This window comes from Aspergillus costaricaensis (genome assembly GCF_003184835.1).
Source record: "Aspergillus costaricaensis CBS 115574 unplaced genomic scaffold BO79scaffold_26, whole genome shotgun sequence".
Lineage (NCBI taxonomy): Eukaryota > Fungi > Ascomycota > Eurotiomycetes > Eurotiales > Aspergillaceae > Aspergillus > Aspergillus costaricensis.
In genome coordinates this window covers 17,865-44,525 of record NW_020291826.1, presented here as the reverse complement: position 1 = coordinate 44,525, position 26,661 = coordinate 17,865, and the positions used below count along the sequence as shown (strand labels likewise).

Below are 26,661 nucleotides of genomic sequence, written 5' to 3'. Positions count from 1 at the left end.
GCACCAAACCGACCTAGCACAGATTCAATATTCGACACAGCACGAATAAGAGAGTCTGGAATAGAGGTTGTGTACAGTACGGCTTACATTTATATTTTTCTACTATCTACAGATGAACGCCAACCCCACCCAGTAAACGGCCAAATCTTCGATGAACAACCGCAAAACGACGAACGATTCCCCGGGTTTCATATTGGCGTGATGGGAAATTGAGGGGCTGAGCAAAACCATGTGATGCGTATCTCATCACAAAAGGCGCTTGGAAAGAGGGAGGGAGGAGGCCATCCCTTCGCTTTTTCTCTCTTTTCAAGCGCGGGGGGCCCGTTTAGTGATGTTTTTTTTAAAGCTATTTATCGACTCACCTTTTGTGTGTGGAAACGGGTTTTCAAATGGAATGACCTTCCCAGATGATTGTTTCATGTTTTTCGAGTCTATCGGATTTTGTTTGGGATGAATACCATCGCTGTTCAGTCTCTCACTCATCGTTTTTTATTGGCCTCTGGCTACGGATGTGCTAGACATGTCCGCCTGTAGACTGGGGGGAGTGCTGGGGGTATCTGTCACAGGGTGAGTCACAGTGGCGAGGCTGACAGGCTCGCACTGATGGCTTGGAATGCGCGGGCCAGCAGTTGACAGGCTGAGTCTGAGCGTCTCCTTCGTTTCAGAGGATGTCCAGGGATGACGTGAGATAAGCTCTCGCATCCTTTCAGCCAGCTCTGTTGTAATCCTACGAAGAGCAGAGCTGCAGCACTGTAGACCAAAAGATCTCCCCTCGTATTTCGTAGTAATAGCTCAAAATACCCTAAGCTATCTAATACCGACCCGTAAGTCCTACGCAAGTTAAATTATGGCATAACTATATCCAACTCACATGTTACCCCTCCAAGCTACCCCTCTATAGTCCGTAGTTACTGCTCAAAAGCTCAACTAGCAAATACTCACCCCAACCCTGACCCCATACTCCTTCACCCAATTCTTCCTCTTCCCAACCTTCTCAACCTTCTCCGTTCTCTCCCGCAACACATCCTCTAGTACAGCAGTAACCCCCTCATTCCTCCGCACCTTCACCCTCAACAAATCACACCTCTCCCCCTTCTTCACGATCTCCTCCCACCCCGTCTCAATCCGGATCCGCCACTGCCCTTCCACAACCCTCCCAGCGGGATACACGTCCCCGACCACAACAGCTACTCTCCCCAGATACTGAGCCCACCAGACCTCCTGCGCCGTGACACACCGACTCAGTTGCTTGTGGTACGCCTGGTCCATGGGAGCTAGGTCCCCGGTCCAGCGCTCACAGAGCACAATGGCAATGAGGGCTCGTTCGACGTGGGAGAGACAGTTCGTGGAGGAGAGGAGACCCGTCGTTGTGCTGTGGAGGGCTGCTGCGGAGCGGGATTCGCGGGGTACTTGGGAGTGGGCGTAGAGGAGGTTGGCTATGGCTGCGATTAGGTTCGGGGTGAAGGATGGTGGAGGGTGGATTGAGGTGAGGGGTGAGGGTGAGGTGGGTAGTGCGGACTGGAGGAAGTCTTTGATTGCGGTTGCTGAGGGGGGTGCGTAGGGTCCTGTTGCTGCGAGGAGGGGGTCCTGGGCGCGCACTTCGCTGGGTAGTCGGTTGAAAAGGAATCCTTCGCGGACTCCGCCTTGACAGAACTGGATGTGAGTGATCTCTGGTAATGCGTCCATGATCACGTTCACGAGAACAGCCACAGCGGGGATCTGGGAGGCGCGGCGTTTCGATACGCCGAAGATCTTCTCGTCCGTGTCGGAGACGACGTCTAAGACGGAGACTGTGTCGTGGAAGTCCTCTCTCTTGACGCGGAATCCGTTGATGATGGGAATCGGATACGGGTTGACTTTGCTCTGCTTCATCAGGACGTATCCCCAGCCGCGGAACCCGCCGCCGCAGAGATAGAGGTCGAATCTGCCTCGACTGCGAGCCATCTCTACCAGCGCGTCTGGGACATCCAGCTGGCGATACGCGTCTTGGAAGTTTCTTGTCATCTCGCTTTTCAGCTCCTTCACAGCATCTTTTCCCTGCTTCTGAGCCTCCTCTAACCGTTTCGTCAACGCCGCAGCTCCATACGGGAAACTGAACGAGCCCTTCGGACTCGTCGTAACGGTGCCCTCTGTCTCCATCACCCATGTAATCTGTGTGCTTCCGCCACCGAGGTCCATGGCGATGCCTGCCACGGAGGCAGAGCTGCTCGCGATACCTAATGCCCCGATGCGCCCTTCATCTTCCTTCGAGAGGAGAGCGACTTCCCACCCGGTGCGTTCTTTGATTCGCGCTCTGAATTCCTCGGAGTTCGGGGCCGTTCGTGTCGCCTCTGTAGCTAGGACGTAGATGTTCTCCTTGGGGACTTGGAAATCATCGCAGGTGAGTTGGAATTGGGCCAGTCGGTCGACGACTTGCTCGGTGATGTGGGGTGGGATTGGGCCCCGCGTGGGGCCGGAGAATTGCGCGTCGTAGAGGGAGATGCCGGCTCGGTCTTGGAAGAGGATGGGCATGATTCGCGCGGCGTGGGGGGAGACATCTGTTATGGAGAAGCGGATGCCATTGCTGTGGTTGTTTGTTAGTTTGGTGTTATCGTTACGTGGTTATGGAAAGGAAGGGTTTCTGGGTAGATTGTATACTACTCACCTGCCCATGTCCACGATGCCGTAGAGGTTGCGACTTTCAGCAGTAGAAGCGTTCGCCATTTTGGATGTGAGACGCAGTTACTGCGGATGTAAGTATGTAGTGGAAGGGTATATATGCAACAGATGGTTGAGAGAGTTACTAGCCTAATCAAGGCATTTTTATACTGGTGGGGTGGTAAGCGTGCGCCCAGATTAGCGCTTGTCGTTGAGCGATGCACATGATCGATGGTAATAAATTGACTGTTGGCTCACTGAATAATTTTATGGGAGAAAAGGATGGCCTTTGCCTTCAAGTGCAGTACTAGTACTATGCACAAAACTAAAGTTGTGGTTCGATACTAAGTTCAGTGAGGGAAGGTCTTGGTTGTGACGTCGATATATTTCCGTGGGATTAGTACTACTTACCCCTCCAACATGCTAGTGCTTCCGAATTGAGCACCACTACTAGTGCGCACAAAAGACCTAGGGATCAAATGGCTATCTACTTAAATAGTGCTTTTTCTACGGGCTCACTATTTCACATTGTTTAATTGTACTTTATATATTGCGGGTAAGAAGGCCAAGTACATATAGTAGTTACCAGTCCCAAGAGGAATATATCCAGGCCCACATGAACCATCATCTGTGTTGAAACGGGGATGACAAGGTTCCTGCCATGAGGGCCCCATGCGCTGGCGCGCATGATGTACAGGGACTGTTCATACCCCTGGCATAATTCTTGCTATCTGGAGCGTTTCCAGCCAAAAACCCTTAGCACAGTAGAAACCAATCCAGAGCACGTTCAGACTATGATCAATATCTATGATTGAGTTGGTCGTAGCCATACATCTTGTAGTAGCTGGGCACAATAGCTAAGATCTCCAGCAATACATTCTATATATTGGGGTTATGAGACGAGAGGAATGAGATGACATTTGGCTATGCGCAAGTACTGAACAACATCAACTCCTGGCTCATTTCAACAATAATAACACATTTCCTTGCATGGGGTGTATATCATAGTCTGTATTCTATATACCTTGTTCCGAATACATCATCACGTCATCATAAGTCATATCATCATAGCAGCACCGTCGCACAGAAACACCCAGCAATTACAGCACGTATCGGTAATTTGCTCCATAGTTTTCCTCTCCTAGAATAAGATCTCCCTTCGTGGTTGCCTGGGCAGCCCTCTCGGCTGCAGTGCCATACTTCTTATCCAATTGACGGTTTTCCCAAACAAGCAGTGTCCGTAGAGCCAATGCCAGGATCACGGTGAAGAACATGAAGGCCGCGCAAATTGACTGGCCTCGAACATAGCGAGGTGCGTCACTCGCTGGGAAGACATTGGTTCCCAAGAAAGGCCCGCATTGGCCGATGATGTTCAATATAACAATACCCATACCCCGGCGAGTATCTGAGCCTTGGTTATCTACAATCAAATGTTAGTCACATGATCAAGGTATAGCTGGCGTTGTACATACTCAGAACCCAGGGGAGGATATTGGCGATCGAAGGAAAGACTCCCACTGCTGCCAGGAACACCCCAAAATAGCGAACACCAACGGAGGTGCAGGTGGCAAGCAACACATATCCAATCGCACCAACGAGCGACGACAAAGCAATCACCAAGCCTCGCTGCTGAAGCCGATCGGCCAGCCAGGTAGTGGCGATCGTAACGAGGAACGAAGCGAAGTAGGGCGGCGCCGTCAGGCCTTGAGCATTGATCGCGGTGAAGCCCATGTCTTCCAAAATTGTTGGAAGAAAGACAGGCAGCGAGGAGAAGCTCACATTGCAACTGAAGTACATCAACTACACCATCATTGTCAGTATACCACTTGGTTGGAGAGCCACCGTAACATACCGCAGTGAGCCAGGCCTTCGCATCCAGCAAGGTCTGCCACAGTTCCTTCCAGTTAATGCCGGTCACCCGCTCGCTTTCACCGCTGCGTCGAAGCGACCGGGCGCGTGCCACCTCTTTCTCTTCTTCGGTCAAGAAACGGGCTGACGCGGGATGATCAGGCAAGTAGAACCATGCTAAGAAGGCTGCCACAAGCGACGGGCTGCCTTCAACCAGAAAAAGCAAGCGCCAATTGGCGATCTTTGCATGCCCGGAGGTGATACCATATGCAAGAGCGCCTGCAAATGTATTGGCTAGAGGCGCAGCTGACAAGAACAAACCGCAGCGGAGGCCGAGCTCTTGACGACGATAAAAGAAGGAAAGCAGATAGGGCGACCCGGGTCCAAATGCTGCTTCGGACATGCCGAGCAGGAAACGCAAAGCCATCATCCCGCCCCAGTTCTGTGCTGCGGCTTGGCAGGTCGCAACAATGCCCCTGCATCAGTCAGAAATACCGAGCGGGGCATCTTAATGCTATGGGTCTGTACATACCAAGTCATTACTGTGATAGCTGCCCACCTATGAGGTGGCATTATCTTCCACATTAGAGCCAAAAACTCGAATAGGGTGTAGGAAATATAGAAGATAGTTAGGAGCCATGTATAGCGATTTCCCGTGAGGTGTAAGTCCTCTTCCATTCCCGCGATTTTGGCATTTCTGGCACGATGTTAGGCGACAGGTCACAGATGATATGCAAAGGTTGAAGAAACGTACCCGATATTGCTTCTATCCAGAAGGGAAAGAAGATCTGCACGTACACATCATATTAGATATGCTCCGAGAAAGACCAAAGGTAAAATGTGACAAGGGCAGGATAAGAGGAAGTCGGATGAGCGGTGAAAGTGTGAGTGCGGGACTGAAAAGAATATTGGAACTTACACAAGAACCCTAGCAGCGTTGGAACCCTCAAGTCCAATTTTCTCAACAAGCGCGCTTCAACTGCGGGATCAATGGTAGGTGCGGCCTGAGGGATCTGAGGAAGCGCCGTGTGAAAGTCCTCATCATGAGCGACTTGTTGCTTTTCTGGATCAGGCCCCGGAGCCTCAATGATGGCATCGACATGGCCCGTAGTGTCACCGGGAGCTTCCCTCTTGCCAAAGAACCCCATGACTCACTAAACGGAAAGAAGAAGTAAGAAGTACAGATGCAGAACTCGGACCGAACAAGGACAGAATGCAGGAGAATGAGGGCGGCAGCAAGATTTATAGCATCAGCGCGATGCAAGAGGGGTGCTTCGCGTGGTCTGTCACCAATAAGACCTGTTTGAATGCGAGCCACGATTACGCGAATGTGTTCTCTCCTCTCCACGCCCCGCAGGTGAGGGATAGTGACGTTAAGCAGGGGTGGGAGGGGAGCGGGAGAGAACTACTGGATAGATCGGACGAGACAATTGCCTTTCCAGGGATAATGCCATCGCTTGCTCAAAGCCGAACGGCACTATAGGAGGGCTACACTCTAAGTGCATGAAAAAGCCGAAGGGGAGACGCATGGGCTCGGGTCAATGACACACTCCAAAGGACCCAATCATGACGAGTGTGGAGAGAAATCATCACTGCGCGGTGGGTGGCGGGTCAAAGCTTGGGTCCAATCCAACCGAGTTTTGCGAAAAGGCTTGGTTGGGAAGGTCGCAAAGGCATTGGGCGATGAAGAAGAAGAAGAAGGAGCGGCTGGATGTTTCAATATGAGTCGTTGGATGACCCTTGCCGACTATACTGCATGGTTCCCTCGCATGGACATAACGGCAGTTTGAGTGCGAAACACTGCAAGAATGCTGGATCGGTTAGAAAGATGAAGCAGGACATCAGGTTCCCTTGACGATGGGTCAACTCATTGACTCACTCCACGTAGGATGATCTAGTTAGTTAACTAGTCTGGGGGGGCGGCTAAAACCATAAGACCCCAACATTGCGGGGATGGAGACTCGGATGCACGAATTGCACGCTTGGGGAAAGGATTAATGTGGGCTTTTCCGACGATCTCTGGCCAGCCGGGATCTCGTCTCAATCGGGAGCTATGGCAGCCTGGTGCTTCAGGCAGGTATTCTGCATGATGGGTCTCTCCCGTTACCCGCAGGGGCCATGTCGGGAATCGGCCAGGAACCTCAAATTTCCGCGTCGCGTTGGCCTTCGCTGCTCTCCGTCCACCAGTCTGCGCTCGATTGTCGCCTGTCGGCCATCTTCATCACCGGATGCGCTTCGAAGTTTCCATCCGCTAAACATCCCGCGTGCTAGGCGACCACCTTGATACCCATCTTCCCTAGTCCTTTCACGGTCTCTAATCACCATGGACGACCCAGCGAGCCGTGTTCCCGCGCAGTTGGTAGGTCATCCAGCTGAGACGTGCTGCTGCATAGTTAGAATGTCCGATTGCTAACCAGCGGCGCTTTCACACGCTCATTAGCTGCCGCACATGCATCTGGTGTCGCGGCACCGTTATCCCCTTATGCATATGATGCCCACTGACACCGTCGTCGAATACCTCCTCTCCGCGCCCAAGATCGTCCGGGAGGCGCAACCGATGCATTGGACGTTCCTTGATGGCCCGCAGGACGGTTCTGTCATGCTCACCTGGCAGCCATTGAACCAGCTGGGAACCAACTTTGCTAGCGACGGTTATGTCTGGGCCGACGTCGAACAAGCGTTCACCTTCGAAGCTCGCGGCTACGTATGCGCATCCTGACCCTCTCTCCTACGTTGACACGCTGATGGCTGACACGAAATACTCCAGCTGGTGGAGATGTGGCTGCATCGCAGTGGTTATCACCCACCAAACGAGACCCTGGCTATCCACTGCCGCAGACGTTACCGACTTCTGCCGTCGAAGGTCCCTAACCCGAACGTTCCTCCGCCGGACCCTTCCTTGTGGATTGTTCACTACTCGAGAGGTCCTCCCACCGACCACATCCCCGCGAACCGGATCCCCGTCATGCCTCCAGTCCAGAACATGCTGGCTCAACGGCGGTTCCTCCAGAGCCAAGGCCAACTCGCGCGCAAGGACTTCATGCTACACGATCGCAACAACTGGCCAGCCATCAACTTCCCTCCGCAGATGGCTCCTCAAGGCTTCCCTCAGGTGCCTGGCGCATACCCGAGTGCCATGGTAGGACGCCAGCAGTTCTACCCCCCGCCAGGCCCGGGTGTGCCGCCTCCGGCCGCTGCCACACCCGCCAAGGCCGCGCGCGGGCATCGCGCTTCGTCTGCTGCAGTCAACGCTGCCACAGCCGACTTTGCCCTTGAAGATGAAGACGTTTCGACTGGGGATGCTATGGATTTGCTTACTCCGCGCGAGATCAGCAAGATGAGATACCAGCAACACCACGAGTGGATGGAGGAGATCTTCGCCTCGCCCTACGCTATCAACCAGATCACCCCGGTCTCATTGGGCCTGGGCCGGAAAGGAGAGCTGGAGTCGTTGACAGCGGGATTCTTCGACGCACCCGTTGGACCTGCCAATGGAGAGACGAAGGATGCCAACGCGTCAAGTCAAGCCGCAGAGAAGATGGAGCCTGCTAAGGCAGAGGAATTCGCTGACCGTGTCGCTAAGAAGGTCGCTGACATGACAGCTGAGATTGAAAAGCTGAAAAAGCGCCATGCGCGTCGTATGGAGAAGTTTAACCGCACGTCGCTACTGAAGGACGCAGAACTCCGGCTCCGGGAAGCCGCAACAGACCCTGCAGAGACTGGCACAGAGACATGGAGATTGGAAGGTCGTGTTGTGATGCCTTCGGAAGAAGATGACTCACAGGCTCCTCAAGTAGAGAATCCGGCCAAGTACAAGGTTGACGACATCGTACGGGAGGTGGAGAAATCGTGGCAACGGCAGATCGTACCGGAGCCCAAGATCTCCTGCGTGCAGAAAGGTGGTCTGCTGGAAAAGATCGAGCCTGAGCAAAAACCCGAACCCCAAACGGAAGGTGACATTGATATGGAGAACGCCGACAGCCACTTCCTTGACCAACTGGGCTCTCCATCTGCCGCTGGGGCCGTTCCTGCTGCATCCACCACCCAGGAGCCAGCAGCACCAGCAGCCGCGCCCGCCGTTCCTCCCACAACCAGTGTACCTTCTGGAGGCGTACCCGTGCCACCGCAGCCACAGCCCACCGCCGACGCTACGCAGCAGGGTACGTCTCTCGATATCGACATGGATATGGGCGACGGACAGGCGACGAGCACGGCGGCTGGGGAAACAGGCGACTGGGTGATGGTCAACGACGAGAAGAAGGATCAGCCTGCTGGCGGTGATAGCTCCCTACCGGGCATCAGCACCCCGGGTAGTGGCATCCAAGGCCTGACACCTGGAAACGGAGGGAGTGCCGGAGATTCTGCGCTGGACGGGGCCAACTTCGATTTCACGAATATGGATAGCGCAGGTGATGCGCTTGCAGCGTACACCGAGCAAAACGAAGGGCTGGACCTCCCGGACCTGGAGAACTCGGCGTTCGGCGATGCATTCCACGCATCGGATAATGAGAACACACATCACCACGATGCGGACGACATGGCTTAGGATTGCTGATCGCTGGGTTTCGAAATTCCTTGGGGTGGGGGACACGGTGTTTGTGGTGCTCTTGTAACCAATAATTGGCGCTGGGTTTGCTTTGCTTGAGCCCTTTCCGTGTAGAGGAGGGGTTGTGAATGAGATTGCTCCATTAGCTGTTAAGCAGCATTGTTAATCCTTGTATACTAAAGTAGGTGGAGGTGTCCGATCTCGGAGGTATGAGGAGTAGCCATCTGCACGTCAAAGCTGATTCTGCGCCTTGACTAGGTCGTACCGACGATGTAAAGCCGATGAAGAAGTCACCAGTCCAACTTAGCAACATCATGTACATTGTCCTAACCCATACTTATCCCACTTCCACTTCCACTCCCTCCACCTTCATCCCAATCTTTATCTGTCTACGTCTCTACTTCAAAACCTCACTGCACCCATGACAGACATTCATATAGAAACTAGCACTATCGCAGATAAGATGCGCCCACCCGATACCCAATAACCCTCATATCATCCGCCTAAGTGACGCTATCACCGGGCCCGACCATCCGCATGACAGGTTACCCCGGTCAAGTGATTCCCGCATGGCTATCAAATGTACAAATGTATATAGAAAACATGGGTATCTCCCTCCGAGTCTTTCTCTTTTGCTCTCGTTTTGGAATGACATTACTCTCTGTTTTTGACGACAATGCTACCTACTAGTTACAATTTACATTTCCCCAAGAACTAAGGCCTATCGATATCCTATCAGCTATACTATACATACTATACACTCACCCACACTTCTCCACAGCATAAACCCAACGAACCAGAAGACGAAAGAGAAGAATGTGCCTCCCACCCCTCTCCGACTCCCTCTCCCTCCCCAAACTCCTCAATCTAAACCTCGACTCTTCCTCCTCGCGATCCTCCTCTCCCTCACCACCACCACCACGATTCCACGATCGTCATCACCACCACCATAGTAGCCACCACCACCACCACTTCCGCAGACGACGAAGATCCAACAGCTCATGCAGCACCTGCAGCGACACCACCAGCTCCAGTTCCACCACGACCTCCATCTCCATCCGCCCCCCACCGCGAAGCTACCATCCCCCACAACCGTCTCGCAAGCCTCCGCCTCCACCTGCTCTTCGAGAGCGGGAGCGAGATACTTACCGAACGAGTCGGAGTAAGGTTCGAGATGTCGAGGAGACATTCATCCCGCTGCCGCCGGCGAGGCCTGTCAGGATTGCGAGGCCGTGGCCGCGGCCGAGATTACCGCCCCTGCCTCCGCCGGTGGTGATTGATGTCAGAGAGAGGGAGAGGGAGAGGGAGTTCTGTCGGTTGCCGGATGTGGAGGCGGAGGAGGTGGAGTGTGTGGGGGTTTTTGAGCCTGAGCCTGAGCCTGAGGAGCGGGAGAGGGTGGAGGAGTGGGTGGTTATGAGGGAGAGAGGGGGGTGGAGGAGACCTAGTGGTGGCGGTGGTGCTACAATTATTAGGGAACGGGGGAGGTGGAAGGAGGTAGTTGAGGATGAGGAAGTGGATGAGGAAGTGGATGAGGAGGTGGATAGGGTTGAGGAGGATAGTAGGAGGAAGGTGAGGGTTGAGTATATTCGGGCTCGATAGTGGAGTCGGGATGCTGTATTTATGGTATTTTGATTCAAGTATATAGATTCGTTTTGCATATGCGGTTCATTTACTCAGATATCATGACTCTTGCTTGGCTCCCTCTTGGGGCAGTCCTGTCACTCTATGCACTATGAGATACTCGTTATACTTCACGTCTACTGTATAGAGTTCAACGAGCAACTAACTTCCCTCTCCCATGGAACCATCGCGATGCATCATGGCTGGGCTGTACTGCAACCGGCCGATGACCTCAATGCCCATCCGTGTCCTCCGCATGACGTCACGGTCCTTGTCCAGAGGGCTTTTTATGTTCAGATGCAAGAAATAATTAAACCATTGATCAATGCCATTTATCCCTCGTGCCCCACAGAATTGATCTATCAATGAACCGATGAACCGATCGTGGGTTGATTGGTATAGCTACTGCAACTAATTGTCGATCATCGGATAGGATCTGCCATCCGTCCGTTCCAGAAGAAGTATCATTCGAGGAAGGTGCAATCCTTTTTCTATCATTGTTAGCTCGTCGTACCTGTTTTAAACTACCTTGTGTTACATTGAACTGTGAGAGTTGGCACCGTGGATAACCTAGTTAGTTCGCAATCATGTATATCGCTCCCATCTCTCCACAGACATCTTGTGCATACTGACCAGCTTAGGAATCGCAACCTCTCCCACAGGAGGAGAAGCTCATTGACTGCTCGTCCCCGGTTCCGCTTCTCTACGCTGCGCGGCTTTCAGCAGCCCGAGCTGAGCAAGAAGCTGAACCAGGTCATTAAGAACGAGAATGCTGCCATCGGTGCTCATGAGAAGGCCAGTCGCGAGCGCGTGTCTATTGCATCCCAGTTGTCTGAATGGGGTGAATGGACTGAAGACGATGCTGTCGCCGATATCACCGACAAGTTTGCTGTCCTGATGGCCGAGATTGGCGAACAGGAGGATACCTTCGCTCAGTATCTCGAGGAATACCGCATCGTGCTGAAGCAGATCCGTGACACGGAGAACTCGGTCCAGCCGTCCCGCGACCATCGGGCTAAGATCGCAGACGAGATCCAGAGACTCAAGTGGAAGGAGCCACATAGCCATAAGATTGACACTCTGGAACAGGAGTTGGTCAGGGCGGAGGCTCAGAGTCTCGTTGCTGAGGCGCAGTTGACTAATGTGGTAAGTATTGAGATCGATGCAGCATGGAATATCGCAGAAGCTAAAGTTCGAGTTTAGACCAGGTCGAAGCTCAAGGAGGCATTAGACATCCACACTGCTGCGGTCATTGAACGAAACGAGAAACAGATCTTGCTTGCTCGTCATGCGCGTCGCGTTCTGGAACAACTGGACGACACCCCTGTCGTTCCTGGTGACTCCCCACGCGAATATGATCGCACATCTTCTACAAGACAAATCCTTGAGGAGGCTGAGAATGATCTCCGTTCTTGGGAGAGCACCACCGTGCCTATCCAGAGTGCGGCAGGGGAGCTCCCGGACAGTACCCTTTTGCCAACTGCCGCCCGTAGAGCTACCAATGGTCGCGCATCATATGCGGCTGACACAGCCGTCTCGGACTCTGTGCGGGACGTCAACGGTTCTGCGGAAGCTTCTTACGTCAATGGCGCTGGTCATGAGAGATATACAAATGGCACTGGTGTGGAGCAATATGCCAATGGCACTGGCCAGGAGCGATACGTTAATGGCTCTGGCCAAGAACGATATGTCAACGGTACCGGCCAGGAACGCTATGCCAATGGCACTGGCCAGGAAAGATATGTCAATGGGAACGCTGCGGAGCGACAAGCCAATGGAACTGGCCGGGAACAGTATACTAATGGTACCACCACAGGGGCCTATGTTAATGAAGGCAGTGCGCGATATGTCGAGGGAGTCGCGCCGGAGGAGTATGTGGATCGAAGTGCCACAGAAGAATATTCTGGCCGTGCTCAGGAGCAGAGCGCCACCGGTGTCACTGAAGAGCAGTATAGCAGCCGTGCTCAAGAGCCGGTCGCCGCCAGTGCTGGCGAGGAGCGATACCCCGGTCGTCCTCTAGGACAGGTCTTTACCAGCGCTGCCGATGAGCGGTATGCCACCGGTGGCACAGAAGGACCATCCGTCCCCGCTGTTGAGGAGCAGACCACTCCTGCTGCCGCACAGGACATATACTCCAGCCGGACAGGCGGAGATCAGGTGGCAGATGGATCTGTCCGGGAGGAGACTCTAAAAACAGAGGAGGAAGAGGAAGTGCGACGAGCACCAGATCCACGCCTCTCATACACCTCACGAGGCTCCGAAGCTCCGCAAATAATCAGCCCAGTCCCAGTGCAGGCCCATCCTGTGGCAGTCCCCATCTGAGCTGAGGACTGGGGGTAGTGTATTGGTTTCTAGCTATGCTCGTTATCTGTAGTTGTAGTTCTAGTACGTACGGTATTTGGCTTATATGTGTATACTCCGCTCTAAAACTGGGAGGCCTGACACAATACCGTCAGCAGGGTGGCTGTTATTGTAACTAGTTGAGTAACTATAGGAAATATGAAGTTAAATGCAAAGGAATAGCATAGTAACTAGATAATTGGTGGAGGGTCATCACGTGATCCAGGCGGCCAGCGTGACGCGGACGCCGGCTTGGGAGCTCCAAAGCATCATCTCAGAGCTCCGAGCTGCACCCGCCATCACCATCTCCCTCTTCCATCTTCTCTCTCGCACCCAACATTATCCTCCAGAATATATCTCCTCGTTGCTTCCTTGAATCTACCAACACACCTTGCACAACATGGATAAATTGGTCGCTCAATACTCCCGCCCGCCGCATCAGAATGAGTTCTACTCAGAGCAAGAGCAGCGGGACCTCACAGAGAGCCTTCCTCCGCTCTCTCTGAAGTTCAACCTGCCTCCTGTTGATAACGTGAGATATACACCTTGTGAAGTTGCTTGTATGGGGGTCGAGTTGTGGAAAAGTTGCAGCTGCCTAAGATTGGGCTGGACACCGGACCGACACTCCTACATGCTTCTTACCAATCGCGGAACCAGTGGCTGACATCTTTCTGTATCTCCAGTCTAGAGCCTTCCTTCGTGCCATGACCGATGACCACTCGAATCCCAGCTGCCCCATCAAACTTGCCCACGGAACGACGACACTGGCCTTCCGATTCCAGGGCGGAATTGTATGCCGTCATCACTGCCTCCGCCACGTCTCGCACTGACCATCATTCTCCTAGATCGTCGCTACGGATTCGAGAGCTACTGCTGGAAACTGGATTGCGAGTCAGACAGTCAAGAAGGTCATTCCCGTCTCGCGGTTGAGCCGCGGGGAGGACAAGCCGTCAAATGAACCCACTCCCGGCCTTTTGGGCACCATGGCCGGAGGTGCTGCGGTATGTGCTATCCGTGTGGAGCAATGCGCGCTCTGTGCTAGAGTTACGAACTAGGATTAATAGCTGATGACCGGTTATAGGACTGCCAATACTGGTTGAGATATCTGAGCCAGCAATGCACACTTCACGGCAAGTTCAATCATCCACTATTTCCAAGACATTCATTAACACCAAACAGAGATCCGTCACAAGCGCCGTATCACCGTTGCCGCTGCGTCGAAGATTCTCGCCAACCTGACATATGCCTACAAGGGAATGGGTCTGAGCATGGGAACGATGTTAGCAGGAGTACGTGAACCCTTCCTATAAACACTATGCACCGATGCCCAATCTAACTCACGACTATAGATGACGCCCCAAGAAGGACCCGCTCTCTACTACATCGACTCAGACGGCACCCGACTCCCCGGAAACCTGTTCTGTGTCGGATCCGGTCAGACCTTCGCATATGGTGTGCTTGACGCCAACTACCACTACGACTTGACTGAGGAGGAGGCCCTCGAGCTCGGCCGCAGAAGTATCCTTGCTGCCATGCACCGTGACGCGTACTCTGGTGGTTTCATCAACCTGTACCATGTCAAGGAAGAGGGATGGGTGCACCACGGCTTCAACGACATGAACCCGATATTCTGGAAGACGAAGCTGGAGAAGGGCGAGTTCTCGAATGTCACGTCGGAGTTGTAAGCGCGGGAAGTGCTGATGGGTTCTGTATGGTGGATATGATACTCTTATTTTAGGCCTAAGATATTTATTATGTGATGCTCCTTGATACAGTAATCTCAAGAGTAGTCTTGCAACCATGCCAGAAAGCACCGAGACCAGTACTACCGACATCAATGCAAGCCACCAGCCAAAGGCAACCCTACAATTGCTAAGAATAACAAAACTATTTATACCATGAGAACCAGATGAAATGATCATAGTTATAGAAAATGAAAAATAGATACATAATGCATACATAACATACATACATCCCCAAGAAGCCAAACAACAAGCAATTTTATAGCAAAAGAAAGCAGTGCTGAAAATGCGCCCCCAATCTAACAACGAACAAAAAGAAGGTTTGCTTTTTATATCATCATCCCCCCACACGGATAAAAAATAAAAATAAAATATATGCACCCTAATTATCCACCCAGAACTTCATACGAATACCCATAGCCGCCAATTCAACATCCAAGTACCTCAAGACACCGGGCACCGCCACAACAGTAACATTATCACCACCAACATAGCGACGACCATCACCATCCTCCCAGACATCCGCGCGGGAATCCTCAAAGACAGCCTCCCTAGCACAACGACGACAACGAACAATACTCGGCGCTCCGCTAATAGCGTTCGCACCGGAATGCTGGTTCGAAGCGGCCTTCGCAGCGGCAATACGAGCCTTGCTTGATCCAGCAGAGGACACAGCCACCTGGGTGGAGAGGAAGGAGCCGCAGTCGCGACAGATCCAGGAGCGGGTAGCATCGGAGCAGTTCATGAGACGGTCCTGGAGGATGTGGGCGGCGCCGTGGGCGATGAGGGAATCGCGCTCCATTTCTCCGACACGGATACCACCTCCCTTGGCACGACCCTTGACGGGTTGGCCGGTCAGTTGGTTGACGGGACCGGTGGTACGCACTTGGAACTTGTCGTTCACCATGTGACGGAGACGTTGGTAGTGGACGACACCGATGAAGATGTCCGCTGCGAATTCCTTGCCTGTGATACCGCTGTATAGGGGCTCGTTGCCGAAGTAGTTGTATCCGGCTTTGCGGAGCTGGTGGCCGAAGTAGTCGGCCGCGGTGTTTTCTTCGGAGAATTGGAAGGGGGTGGAGTCTTGGGGATGGCCGTGTAGGGCACCGGCTTTACCGGCCATGGATTCGATCATTTGGGCGATGGTCATTCCTGGTGACGGTTAGTGGGGATGAGTTTGGGGAGGGATGGATAGGGGAGGAGGGGGGCTGGCTTACGAGAGGGGAAAGCGTGAGGGTTGATGATCAGATCGGGCTGGATACCACTCTCGGAGAAGGGCATGTCCACGGCGGGCCAGAGCTGGGAGCAAACACCCTTTTGACCGTGACGAGACGAGAACTTGTCACCGATGATGGGCTTACGGGGAATGCGGTACTTGACGCTGAGAGCCTGGCCGGGCTCGACTCCGGATTCCGCTCCCAGGATGCGCACGCTGTCGATGTATCCTTCTTCGGCGTCCTTGTACTTGACGAAGTGGGTAATTCCGTCAACGTTGACGTAGGAGTCGGAGGCGGCATCATAGCGCACCGTGTGCCATGCGGCGACGAGACTGCCCTCCTTCACGCGGGCACCGATGTGCGGGAGACCGTCTTCGTCCAGAGTGGCACGCCAGTCGGCGCGAATCTCGCCTCCAGGGGCGAAACCGAAGAGCTTGGTGACCTCGCGTCTGGACTTGCCGCGGCGAGAGTCCTTCTCGTCGAGAGAGTGGATCTTGGTCTTGTAGATCGTACCGTAACCGAAGCCACGCTCGTGGGAGGATTTGTTGATAATCATAGCGTCGTCCATGTCGTAACCGGTGTAGGAGATAATAGCAACAACGGCGTTAGTTCCGTTGGGGAAGTTGTCCAGACCATACGCGTTGTAGAGAGGGGGGCGCACAATGGGCGTTTGACCCGTCTGCAGACGGTAAAGCTTGTTGTCCGTACGATATTGGATGGCGGTACCGGGTGTACCCATCGTTTGCTTGCTCATCTGGCACTGGTACATGTTACGAGGCGACTGGTTCTGGTCGGAGAAAGGCGTCATGTTGGCGACGATAGAGAGGATGTTGGTAGGGGTGAACTCGATGTGCGTCGACACGCCGGAGATGAGATCCTGAGGCAAGCATGCAATCTCCATGAAGGGCTGCTCGAAGGGACCAACGTAGTCCAGCTTGTCGAGTCCAAGGTGCTTGACGGGGCGGTACATTCTGGCGGCTTGCGAGAACATGTAAATACCAGGGTATTGACCACCGTTGGTGTTGGGGATGTAGCCAATTTCCAGCTCGCGCGGGATCTTGTCAGAGCCCATGACCTTCCAGCGTCGCAGGGTGTTCGCGATCGCAGAAGCCTGTTTCGGTGAGCAGTAACCGATGATTCTACCGTCAAGCTGGACGGTGACGCTTTCGGTCACAGAGACAGACGAGTCGGAGCGCACACCAAGCTGAACCAGCGCCTTGGGGATGTGAGTGGTGTCCACGTCGCTAGTTGCAATCAAGCACTTGTGCGCAAGATGGTTAAGCAGACCACAGGGCGAACCATCAGGAGTGTGTACAGGGCAGAAGAAACCCCAACTCTCGGGAAGCAGCTTACGGACGGTTGTCGTCTTCAGCTGGGCGAAGAAACTACCTCTGTGAATCATGCGGAAGTGACTGATGAAACGGTAGAAGTTGATCTTTTCCGCCATGACCGTGTAACCGGACGGTTGCTGCAAGTCGAGACCAGTAGGACTGACGAGGTTACCCGTAGACAAGAAGTACTCCAGTGCACCACCGATGTTCTCATTCGAGCGCTTGACGACCTTGGCCAGGAAATCCCTTTCAAAGGCCGGATCGGTGAACGTGGCACCGGCATTGCGGTTGGACCAATCCCTGAGGATTGGCTGGAAGGACCTCACCCATTCCTCAAGTCTTTCCTTCAAGATCATTCCGTAGAGGAATCCACCAAGCAGGATCTCCTGGTTGGAAACAGCATCCGGGTTGTCAGGAGCGCAGTCGCCAGCAACCAGAGCATAGAGCTTTCGGATCATGAACAGGAGCATCTTGAACTTGTCGTAGTCCTGGTTCTCGGTGACGTTCTGGTTCCCAAGGTGAGGCAGAACGACCTTGCGGAGGAACTCGGTACCAGCATCCTCGTTGGACATGTCTGCGGGCACACCGAGGACGGGTCTGAACTTCTCTCCGAGGTAGGCCCGGCAAGCGGCGCGACTGTGTGTGTTGTATGCCTTGTAAACCCGCAGAAGCAGCTCGACACGGTCAGTCACGAAGGTGTTCTTGATTCCCTCGGAAGAAGCGCTGCCAACGATGCCCTCGAAAATTTCGCGGTCATTCGTCTCCACCAAGGCCTTGAGGATCATCATCACCGGGACGAGATACTCGGCCTTGCGCCACGAGAAACGGAAAGTCAGGTTACCGTCGGTAAGGTAGTGAAGGACGTTGGTCTGCGACGTCTGATCCGGCCGCACCGAACGTATTTGAACACCATACTTGGTGTAGGTGTGTCCACGGCGAACGAAGGAACCACGAATAATCGCCATGGGGTAGTTGCGCTTTCCAACGACCAACATTCGAATGAGCTTCTCATTACCGTTGACAATGAAATAACCACCCAATTCCTCCGACTCTTCCTTGTGCTCAACAAGTTCATTAGGCGTGGCCTTTTCCAGATGGCAGCGGTTGGTCTGGAAAATCACGCAACGTTAGACAAGAGGTTTTTCCCTGCATACTCAATCCAACTGCTAATGTAATCGCACTCACCCTCAACATGATGGGAACCTGACCCAATTCTCTGACCGACTCCATCCAATCGCCATTGTTGACGCGCCACTCGAGTCTGGCGCGGAGCTTTCCACGGTACGTCGCATGGCGTTCTCTGCATTCCGAGGGGTAGATGTTGCGGTTGCGGGAAGTGAACTTGTTCGACGGAGGCAGGGCCGGCTTCTCGAGGAAAACCTCGCTAACACGGACATGCAGCTTGTTCCGCTTGGGCGCCTTGCGCCCCTCTGCCAGCCGCGCCTTCTTTTGTTCAGGAGTCTCGGCTTCACCGTCGATGAAGGTCTTGGTGCCAATATCCTTCAGGGCCGCCTCCAGCGTCTTGGGGCCGTCGAAGAGCGCATTGAAAGAATCGACATGCGGCCGGATGGCAGCCGCCAAGGCCGGGTATGCGGTCTGGTCCTTGGGAGGGTTGCGGAAAAGCTTCTCCCGTCTCAGGACGTCGTAATTGACCGACCAGTTCGTGTCTGTCGCCGCGGGGGCCATGGTGAATTATCTCTCAAGTCGTCGTAGCCGGGAGGTCGAATGAGGCGGGAAAAGTTCGATCGAACTTCCGTATCCGTAGTTTCCGAAGCACCGGGGTGAAGATAGGTGCTAATAAGCGGGCCCAATGCTCATTCCCTTGGTATAAGGGATCGCGAGAGCCACGAGGGAGGTAGAGGAGAGGAGATGCGACTCGCACAGAGAGCCGGAGTGCTGGTCTGGAGAGCAACGAACCTCGTCGTCGCTCGACGGGGAAATTTTTCGAGGTGGATCCGGCGGACAGATATCATCACGTGGAGATAGTGCGATATTTGCCTGAGGCATAAATAGCAGATAGAGTCAATTACATAATCTATGCATACGTCACGGGACAGACGCACGGGACAGGGAAGAACCGCCTTAGGCAACAAGGCAAACCCGGAATGCGTCAGTTCCAGCTTAACTCAATTAATCACTCAGTAATGTAACTACTAACTAACTGATTTATCGGAGAAAAATCTGCCTGTTCTCAAATGTGGATACGTAGTTTCCAAACTTCCATTATTATCCTGGACTACTACTACTACTACCTTATTGACCGCGCGCATTTACTCTTCCGGGGAGGAAGATAATTAATATTTGGTGATAAGGCGGGTCTACAGGGAGGCCGACAATTGGAATACGAACTAGTCCGGTAGTTACTAGTATCAATCCGCCGGCGACAGATTACCTGGGCTAAGCCGCGACTATTGGCTGCCATTTGAAAGCGCAGCTGTTAATAATATCATCATTGCTGCTCGGGGACTGTCTCTCCATTTCCCGGTTTGTCAATAATTAATGACTTCCAGTTCCTCGTGCGACTGAGAGCCACCGGTTCCCACTCCCAGTGAGCAACTAACCGTGACTAGTTGGTCCTTTTGATCCCTCTTTACAGATTCCCGGAATATACGAGTGATTGACACGGGACCTGGGCATTAAACTAACTACTCTGAGTAGCTAGTCTAATTAGTTAGTTAGTTAATTACTGGATGCTGAGTCCGGACACAGACAACCAAACCCAGCCAAAAAAATCACTGACAGGGACCGGGCAGGACTAGACTACTAGGCGCTCCCCTCCAGCGCGCGGCGGCGCAAAAGCGAACGGTCATGCGTGCCCATAGATCGGACCAGCTCTAGTTTCACCGCAAAGCGAAGAGACATCAGAAGAAGAAATATTCTTTTCTGGCTGCTGCCATCACTACTAGGGATTAGGGAACAACCAACCCGACCCTGGGGAAATTGCCGCCTTTCTTTTTTCGCGCCGCTTCGACCTCACCCTCTCACCTTCTTTTCCTGCTCAGCTGCTGCTCGGACGTGGGAAACTTGCTACGACCGCCGCCTCTTTTTTCGAATCCACCCGCCCATTATTTCCCCAGCACACCGGTTACTACCACCTACTATTTTCCACTTCGCATCTTTCCATCCAACACTACAACCCACATCTAATTCTCTGCTTTTCCCTGCCCGGGAAAGAGAAGGCTCTGTTGCTCTCCCTTTTCAGCAATCCACTCCACCCCCACTTAACCTTACAAAATCCCTCTGCCCAGGAAGTGTCGATATATTTCTCCCACCCGTCGTCGATCGCCCACCAGCCGAGACAAGCAGTGCGCGCGCGCCCTTTCGACCTGCTTCCACCAAGTCAAGCCTTCCCCCTACTTAAACTATCCCGTCACCCTCGTTGCTCTGATCGCGCAAACGACACAAGGCGCAAACCCTTTCGATAATCAACATGGCGGGTATCTTTCGCACGATCTATGACTGGCTCCTGAGGATGTTCTGGTAAGTGGGCCGCCGTCCCAATAAGTAATCGCTTTTTCTCCGGGAATGGTCCCCCCTCTTCGGCCCGTCCCCGCAGATAAGGAATCATTCGATTTGCTAAGTGCCATTATGATATATTCGCACCCGCAGGGCGACGGAGATGGATGTGACCATGATTGGTCTCCAGAATGCAGGAAAGTCTTCGTTGTTACGTGTGCTTGCGGTATGCCTTTTCCCCCACGGCGACTGAACGCATCTTCCCTCGGCGCTAATCCCGCAGTATAGGGCGGCGAGTTCACTGTAGAGTAAGTTTCCATCCTGTAGGGCCTGGCCTGACAGAGCGACACTGGATTATCTGGCTAAATCCCATTTCAGTTCTATTCCCACGATCGGGTTCAACACGAAACGAGTTCAGAAGGGACATGTGACTCTCAAATGGTATGGTGCCCCAGTATGGAGCTGCGAGATGCCTGTGCGCGATGTATCTAATGTCCAACCAGCTGGGATCTAGGTGGACAGCCACGGTTTCGACCGATGTGGGAGCGATACTGTCGTGGAGTGAATGCGATCGTGTAAGTGTTCAAGTTTGTCTGGAACATGTCTTGGTACCCTGGCAGCGCTAATCGCTCGACCAGGTACATCGTGGATGCAGCAGATCGGGCTGCCTTACCCGTAGCCAAAGAGGAGTTGCACGAGCTGATGAACAAAGAGACGCTTAACGGGATCCCACTATTGGTTCTTGGGAACAAGTCCGACCTTCCGGAGAAGCTGTCGGTCGACGATCTGATCCACGAGATGGACCTGAAATCCATCACTCATCGCGAAGTGAGCTGCTATGGGATCAGCGCTAAAGAGGAGACGAACCTCGATGCTGTTCTGCATTGGTTAATCGCTCGAGCCAGTCGATGAACGGCGTGTCGTCAGCGACTCCGCTTGAGAACCGCTGGGGGGTCAATCCCTCAGACCCTCCTCTCCTTCTTTTCTTGATCCCATCCACGAGATGGATCTCTTGTAGACTGCAAAAACGATGCGGCTCGCAGCCCCGATGTAATGATGTGAACGACGTGAACCAGACACACATTGAGCTTCAGCGTAACATTTGTCCGATCTTCAGCACCTCACCCCTGTCATGGAGTTATTTGGTTTGGTTTTCAAGCAATGATGTCAGTTTCAATGTACTTTTGTGTATTTTATGTTCCTCAGGCCGTCCTTCTCATAGTGGAAAAAGAAACCTGAACCGCGTGGGTTGCGGACATTAAAGAAGAAGAGAAAAAGAACTGCATAGTTAGCAAGTAGCTCGACGATCGAGAATTGAAGCGCCAGCGAGAGAGAGGGAGAAAGAGTCAGAGCAAGAGTTGGGGAGAAATCAATCAATGCCCAATAAGCACATGACCATCCGTCAGTCCAATGTAGCTAGCTGCAAGCAGGTAGCTGAGTGAAGGAACTCAGCACCAAAGTCCGAAAGAAAAGGCCAGACAGATGCAAAGTAGAGAAGAGAGCAAGAAAGAAAGAGACAAAGAGACGCGGCAAACATGAATTATTTGAGGGCCCAAAGAAAAGAAAAATAAACCCCAAGCAGGACCATGGCCAACAGGGCCACACACAGACCAACTGATGCGTTGGCAATGCAGATGCGCAGACGGGAACTAATCAAGCCTCCCCAGCAAATCCCACCCCGCCAAACAACTTGTACTTCCCCCCTCCTCTTTCCCTCCCCGGAGCAGAGCATCTGCGAAGGTTTATGGCTGGTGCGCTTTGCTTTCTTGCTTAGGTCGCTTTCTTTTCCTTCCGAAATGGGGGCTAGTTGTTGAGTTGTGTGGTTGATGACTACTAGTAGTAGTATTGACGGGTTATATGCCGGTTTAGTTTACAGAGTAGTATAGTTATGGTAGTCTGTTTGCTTACTTGTTCTCGGTGTATTTGTTGACTGCTAGGTGGTGGATTGATGGACGAGGTTGAGAAGGGTACTACTAATTCCTAGGTACTTGCATTATGAAATAAGTAGCTGCGCAGTTACGTGTAGATCGGCTGTCTTTTGCTGATATGTGTACAGTAGGTAGTACTTTGAGTTGAAGTAAGTGACTCGCAGCGAGGCGTGGCCAATGTATCTGTCTATCTGCACCGTACTATCTATCTATTCTCGGTGCTCTATAGCGTTTATTACCTCAGGGAGTATCTAGCCTATACAGAAATCTGTCAACTCAGTCCTTATTTGTAATTTGATTAGTAGTAGCTGTCATTCCTAATTAAGCTCAGGTGTATTTGTTTGATCTAAATGATACACGAATTAGCAAAGCAGCGTATATCTGTCTACAGAGTACCAATCTGGTATAGACTGCACTGAGAGATTAGTAGTAATCACCCCCGCCATAAACCTGAAACACGAGCTATCTAGGTAGTAGGCCGAATTAGTGCCGAAGATTGAGTGGGCTGGCTTTGTCTGTCTCCGTTCATCCAGCCTCCATTCATATCATACACGATAAGCACTAATTAAGAGAGGTGCAGCAGGCTATTATAATAATAACAGGCTAGTTGTATAATGCATCTCGCTTAAGTATCGGTTTGAAACTGGCTATGTCTGTGACCATGCTAGTGTGTCGGATATGATACTCTACTGTCGTCGGGTTGCCCATTCTGGACATATACCCTTGAACAGATGCGTGTGTATAGTATGATTGCAGCAACAGAGTAAGCAAGAAAGTAGGTATGACATGGCTTACTGTACCTCTTTTACGTGAGATGAGGGAGTATTGACAAGGAAATCTCAAATAAATGCCGGAAAAGGCAATCCGGATACGCGGCGGAGTGCTCCGAGAGACATGAGACTGGATAGAATCTCTTCCGGTTACTACTTTTGCCTCTAGGCAAAACAATAATGCAATATGAGGATCGAGATCGAGGCCAGGTAATCGGTACAGCAAATATTAGTTAGTTACTGATCTATTGCATGTTAACTGCAAAGTACAAGCGGTCAAGCGGATGATGATGACGATGGTTATGCTGGTGGTGGTGGTGGTGGTGGTGTTGTTCGTAAAACTCGTGGCTGTGACGTGAGTCTTTGGTGAGTGAGCATGGTTTGCATCGTGCCGAGGCACTGAATATCTGCCGACCGTTCAACAATGATACTAATAGGTGCTCTGGTAGCGGACCCAAGATTAAACAAGCACACCGTGATTATGTCTTGGTTGACTTGACTTTTCGGAAAAAGTGAGGAGAAAAGACACGACAAGACGTGGTTAAGAGTGGTCCCAACTCAAAAGAGATGGATGAGTGGATGAAAGAGGCACGCGATGGGAGGAGGAGGTTGAATAATTGGCAAGTTGAGAACAGGCACCCGAATTTTGGAGAGACAGTAGTGGGTGGATAGGATAATTGACTAGTCTAGTGCCGGTGGTTGCAGTCACAGGCTCCACCGAATGCGATCCGAGGTCTTAGATATCCTCGCGCTTTTTGACACTCTTAGTTTAGTGGCTGGTTAAAGTCGTGTCAATCAATATGGATTATGGAGAAAAGAGGTCTCGTCAGGGCAGGAACGGTGGATGAACGCGGTATGTAGATCTAAATGATTCATGAACCATTCATTTACATATCATTATTCACCGTCGGAATTCGGGAACAAACAAACTAAGTTAGGTATTTTTTATTATTATTAAACTTTTATTCCCCTCTCTAGTTCTATTACTATGTAGAAAGTCTGGTTCACTGCTACCATTTGATGTGTCGAGTGGCTACTTGGAAATGGACTACGTACGACACTTTGCCAGCTGTGGGGGTGGGAAGGGCAAAGAATACTACTTACTACGTCAAACACTGCCGAAAGTTGACTTTTGGGAATGACTTACTACTACGGAGTCTAGTCTGCTTAAAGATTCTTCAACGGAAATGGTTGGATCTGTCTAGTCCAACTAAAACTAAGTATTAGGCCACCATCATTCATGTTTGAAAATTCAAGAATAAGACTAGTCAAAGAAATTAATTTTTTTCCCCCTCAAATTCACTATTATTCATAATTAATAAATTATTTCTTTTTCAACTCCCCTTCCTTCCGATCACCTCACCAACAACAAGTAGAAGTTTATTCATCGTTCCCGGGGTGTTTGCCCAGCCACTGAGCCACACTGGCACCGGCTTTTCCAGCCCTACCTTACCCAATCGCCGGCCAGTCCCCATAATAACTTACCCGTGCAGTTCCTTTCGCTTTGCTGCTGCCTTCAGACGCCCAGAAGAACTTCACTGCTTCTTCCCTTTCCCCCCCTACCTTACTCCTGTCTGAATCCCTTCCTCGCCCTGAAGGAGTTACTGAAACTTTGCGATTCTCCTCCCACCGGTTTTGTCTATATTGACCTGCCGCCGCATACTTTCTTTTCCACTTCGCTCTAGACTTACCGTTCCCTGTACCGGCCTGATCGACGTCATCTTCCGCGCCTCCCAGGCCTCCGATACAAGAGGTGCAGCCACCATGGGTGTTCTACTTCGACGTCGAGACTGGTATGTTTATGACTGGCTTATCTGCCTGATCATCCCTGGTTGGAGCGCTTTCTGGGCTGCTTCAATCATGAATGGCCTTTAGTGCTGTTGTTGTACATTAGTTCGGGTGGCTGACCGTCTCTTTCTAGCTATCCCACCGTCAATGGCGAAGTGTGCGATGGCAGCACTTGGTATGATTGGGGTCGTTGGATCGCGTTCGCAGTCATTGTCGCTGTGGCGCTAATCATTTTCTTTCTCTTTGCGTATGCATCTCATCTGCCTGGTCCAGGATCCTGCCACTGTGATTGGAGACTAACAAGTTCGGTAGATGCTACAACGCCCGCCGTCGGCGCAGACAAGGGCTCCGACCTCACCCCGGCACTGCATGGCTTGCCGGCCCTCCTCCGACCTTCCAACAGTCTCAGCAACAAGCACAGCAACAAGGTCAACGACCATACTACGCAGACCCTTACTACCAACAACAACCGCCGCCCCAATACACTCCTCAACCGCAAGCTTATGGTTACTTTGGAGGCCAGCAGACGGGAATCGAGCTACAACAACCGCCGAACGCATACCACGGTGGCGAACGGGTGTACCAGCCACCACCGGGTCCTCCTCCCGAGGGGGCTTCCAAGGTGTAACGCTCCGACCAGTATTCCGTGAAACGACTTCTCTCTCTTCCTCCTCCTCTCTGTCTCCAGATACCCGATCCAAGGGGGTTCCTTGCGATCGACTATTATGTAATTACCCAGGCGTCTATTCGATGATCAATTATTGGGATATGTCCGCTCTCTGCGTCTCATAGCGTTCTGTGCTAGGAGGGATACCAGCGGCCAACGTGTGACGGGTTTATGAGTTTCTTTGTGCCTATTTATTAAGACTCCATGGTACTCGTATCATAATGACTTATCGGGGTAGTGTTTTCTATGCTCTATGACTATGGCGCCAGCATTTTTTTTTATCGTTTTAGATTTTCTCCCTTTTCTCTCTTTTGTTCTTACATTTGTTTCTTCCACTGCGATTATTGTCCTCGGCTGTGTGATATATGAGGTGAAGGCAGCCGACACCAACCAAACGTGAATAGCTTACTACTACCAAGTACAATGTTAATGTTATGGAAGAAGGAACCGTTCCGAAGGATGATGTTTTGTCATCCAACGGTGGACCCGTCTGTCAAAAGCGAGGGCTGCCGATATCTGCCTGTTCTGTGCGAACTTCGTATCCTGTTCGTTGGGTCGAATCCGCGCCTAATCGAAACTAGTCTGTGGAAGGGCGAACGGGGAAGTGGGAAGCGATCAGTGATTGTCCTTCCCCCCTGGACGACCTGTTGGGATACCCCTTCCCTTGGCGGCGTTCAAGTAACTGATAAGTCGCAGAGTAGCAGATAGTACTTCGTAGATAAGTGATATTACATCTCTCGTATTATTCGGAGAATATCTAAACAGGGACCT

At 52.1% G+C, this 26,661-nt stretch overlaps 8 protein-coding genes across 8 annotated transcripts; 5 read left to right on the top strand and 3 right to left on the bottom strand.

Annotated features, from left to right (window-relative positions):
• Positions 1–877: 877 nt before the first annotated feature.
• BO79DRAFT_239262 (putative MFS transporter) lies at positions 878–5,633 on the bottom strand (the record flags this gene model as incomplete). The annotated part of the gene is made up of 6 exons (XM_025684894.1): positions 878–2,563; positions 3,742–4,057; positions 4,110–4,437; positions 4,490–4,961; positions 5,018–5,182; positions 5,413–5,633. The coding sequence occupies 6 exons, from the start codon at positions 5,631–5,633 to the stop codon at positions 928–930; spliced, it is 3,138 nt and encodes a 1,045-aa protein (XP_025537067.1). The 3' UTR covers positions 878–927.
• Positions 5,634–6,678: 1,045 nt separating this feature from the next.
• BO79DRAFT_177602 (uncharacterized protein) lies at positions 6,679–9,175 on the top strand. The gene is made up of 3 exons (XM_025679938.1): positions 6,679–6,844; positions 6,926–7,189; positions 7,253–9,175. The coding sequence occupies exons 1-3, from the start codon at positions 6,809–6,811 to the stop codon at positions 9,029–9,031; spliced, it is 2,079 nt and encodes a 692-aa protein (XP_025537066.1). The 5' UTR covers positions 6,679–6,808; the 3' UTR covers positions 9,032–9,175.
• Positions 9,176–9,660: 485 nt separating this feature from the next.
• BO79DRAFT_239260 (uncharacterized protein) lies at positions 9,661–13,066 on the top strand. Its single transcript, XM_025684893.1, has 4 exons — positions 9,661–10,611; positions 11,085–11,150; positions 11,293–11,797; positions 11,855–13,066. Exons 1-4 carry the CDS (start codon positions 9,848–9,850, stop codon positions 12,971–12,973), a joined length of 2,454 nt encoding a protein of 817 aa, XP_025537065.1. The 5' UTR covers positions 9,661–9,847; the 3' UTR covers positions 12,974–13,066.
• Positions 13,067–13,285: 219 nt separating this feature from the next.
• Positions 13,286–14,753, top strand: pre2 (proteasome core particle subunit beta 5). Its single transcript, XM_025682790.1, has 6 exons — positions 13,286–13,523; positions 13,675–13,782; positions 13,837–13,992; positions 14,073–14,121; positions 14,171–14,280; positions 14,341–14,753. Exons 1-6 carry the CDS (start codon positions 13,392–13,394, stop codon positions 14,674–14,676), a joined length of 891 nt encoding a protein of 296 aa, XP_025537064.1. The 5' UTR covers positions 13,286–13,391; the 3' UTR covers positions 14,677–14,753.
• A 215-nt stretch (positions 14,754–14,968) lies between these two features.
• On the bottom strand, positions 14,969–19,173 carry BO79DRAFT_246950 (DNA-directed RNA polymerase I core subunit RPA135). Its single transcript, XM_025685609.1, has 3 exons — positions 18,467–19,173; positions 15,951–18,390; positions 14,969–15,885 (listed from the first exon to the last, which is right to left on the bottom strand). Exons 1-3 carry the CDS (start codon positions 18,965–18,967, stop codon positions 15,116–15,118), a joined length of 3,711 nt encoding a protein of 1,236 aa, XP_025537063.1. The 5' UTR covers positions 18,968–19,173; the 3' UTR covers positions 14,969–15,115.
• A 1,538-nt stretch (positions 19,174–20,711) lies between these two features.
• Positions 20,712–21,649, top strand: BO79DRAFT_219918 (ADP-ribosylation factor-like protein; the record flags this gene model as incomplete). Its single annotated transcript, XM_025683471.1, has 6 exons — positions 20,712–20,761; positions 20,891–20,963; positions 21,026–21,045; positions 21,116–21,178; positions 21,241–21,312; positions 21,376–21,649. 6 exons carry the CDS (start codon positions 20,712–20,714, stop codon positions 21,647–21,649), a joined length of 552 nt encoding a protein of 183 aa, XP_025537062.1.
• A 2,472-nt stretch (positions 21,650–24,121) lies between these two features.
• BO79DRAFT_230634 (uncharacterized protein) lies at positions 24,122–25,096 on the bottom strand (the record flags this gene model as incomplete). The annotated part of the gene is made up of 4 exons (XM_025684108.1): positions 24,122–24,196; positions 24,850–24,879; positions 24,921–25,005; positions 25,041–25,096. The coding sequence occupies 4 exons, from the start codon at positions 25,094–25,096 to the stop codon at positions 24,122–24,124; spliced, it is 246 nt and encodes an 81-aa protein (XP_025537061.1).
• Positions 24,963–26,299, top strand: BO79DRAFT_210364 (resistance to Congo red protein). Its single transcript, XM_025682789.1, has 3 exons — positions 24,963–25,228; positions 25,357–25,470; positions 25,536–26,299. Exons 1-3 carry the CDS (start codon positions 25,200–25,202, stop codon positions 25,849–25,851), a joined length of 459 nt encoding a protein of 152 aa, XP_025537060.1. The 5' UTR covers positions 24,963–25,199; the 3' UTR covers positions 25,852–26,299.
• The last annotated feature ends 362 nt before the right edge of the window (positions 26,300–26,661 follow it).

Bases quoted from the DNA above. Each gene is read 5' to 3' on its own strand.
- BO79DRAFT_239260 (XM_025684893.1), top strand. From the start codon at position 9,848: ATGTGCCTCCCACCCCTCTCCGACTCCCTCTCCCTCCCCAAACTCCTC. The intron at 10,612-11,084 runs GTATATTCGGGC...ATCATCGGATAG, and splicing joins AGGAGGAAGGTGAGGGTTGA to GATCTGCCATCCGTCCGTTC. The intron at 11,798-11,854 runs GTAAGTATTGAG...GTTCGAGTTTAG, and splicing joins AGGCGCAGTTGACTAATGTG to ACCAGGTCGAAGCTCAAGGA.
- BO79DRAFT_246950 (XM_025685609.1), bottom strand. From the start codon at position 18,967: ATGGCCCCCGCGGCGACAGACACGAACTGGTCGGTCAATTACGACGTC. The intron at 18,391-18,466 runs GTGAGTGCGATT...GTGATTTTCCAG, and splicing joins AGGTTCCCATCATGTTGAGG to ACCAACCGCTGCCATCTGGA. The intron at 15,886-15,950 runs GTAAGCCAGCCC...AACCGTCACCAG, and splicing joins CCCTCACGCTTTCCCCTCTC to GAATGACCATCGCCCAAATG.
- BO79DRAFT_210364 (XM_025682789.1), top strand. From the start codon at position 25,200: ATGGGTGTTCTACTTCGACGTCGAGACTG. The intron at 25,229-25,356 runs GTATGTTTATGA...GTCTCTTTCTAG, and splicing joins CTACTTCGACGTCGAGACTG to CTATCCCACCGTCAATGGCG. The intron at 25,471-25,535 runs GTATGCATCTCA...CAAGTTCGGTAG, and splicing joins ATCATTTTCTTTCTCTTTGC to ATGCTACAACGCCCGCCGTC.
- BO79DRAFT_177602 (XM_025679938.1), top strand. From the start codon at position 6,809: ATGGACGACCCAGCGAGCCGTGTTCCCGCGCAGTTG. The intron at 6,845-6,925 runs GTAGGTCATCCA...CACGCTCATTAG, and splicing joins GCCGTGTTCCCGCGCAGTTG to CTGCCGCACATGCATCTGGT. The intron at 7,190-7,252 runs GTATGCGCATCC...GAAATACTCCAG, and splicing joins CCTTCGAAGCTCGCGGCTAC to CTGGTGGAGATGTGGCTGCA.
- pre2 (XM_025682790.1), top strand. From the start codon at position 13,392: ATGGATAAATTGGTCGCTCAATACTCCCGCCCGCCGCATCAGAATGAG. The intron at 13,993-14,072 runs GTATGTGCTATC...GACCGGTTATAG, and splicing joins CCATGGCCGGAGGTGCTGCG to GACTGCCAATACTGGTTGAG. The intron at 14,281-14,340 runs GTACGTGAACCC...TCACGACTATAG, and splicing joins TGGGAACGATGTTAGCAGGA to ATGACGCCCCAAGAAGGACC.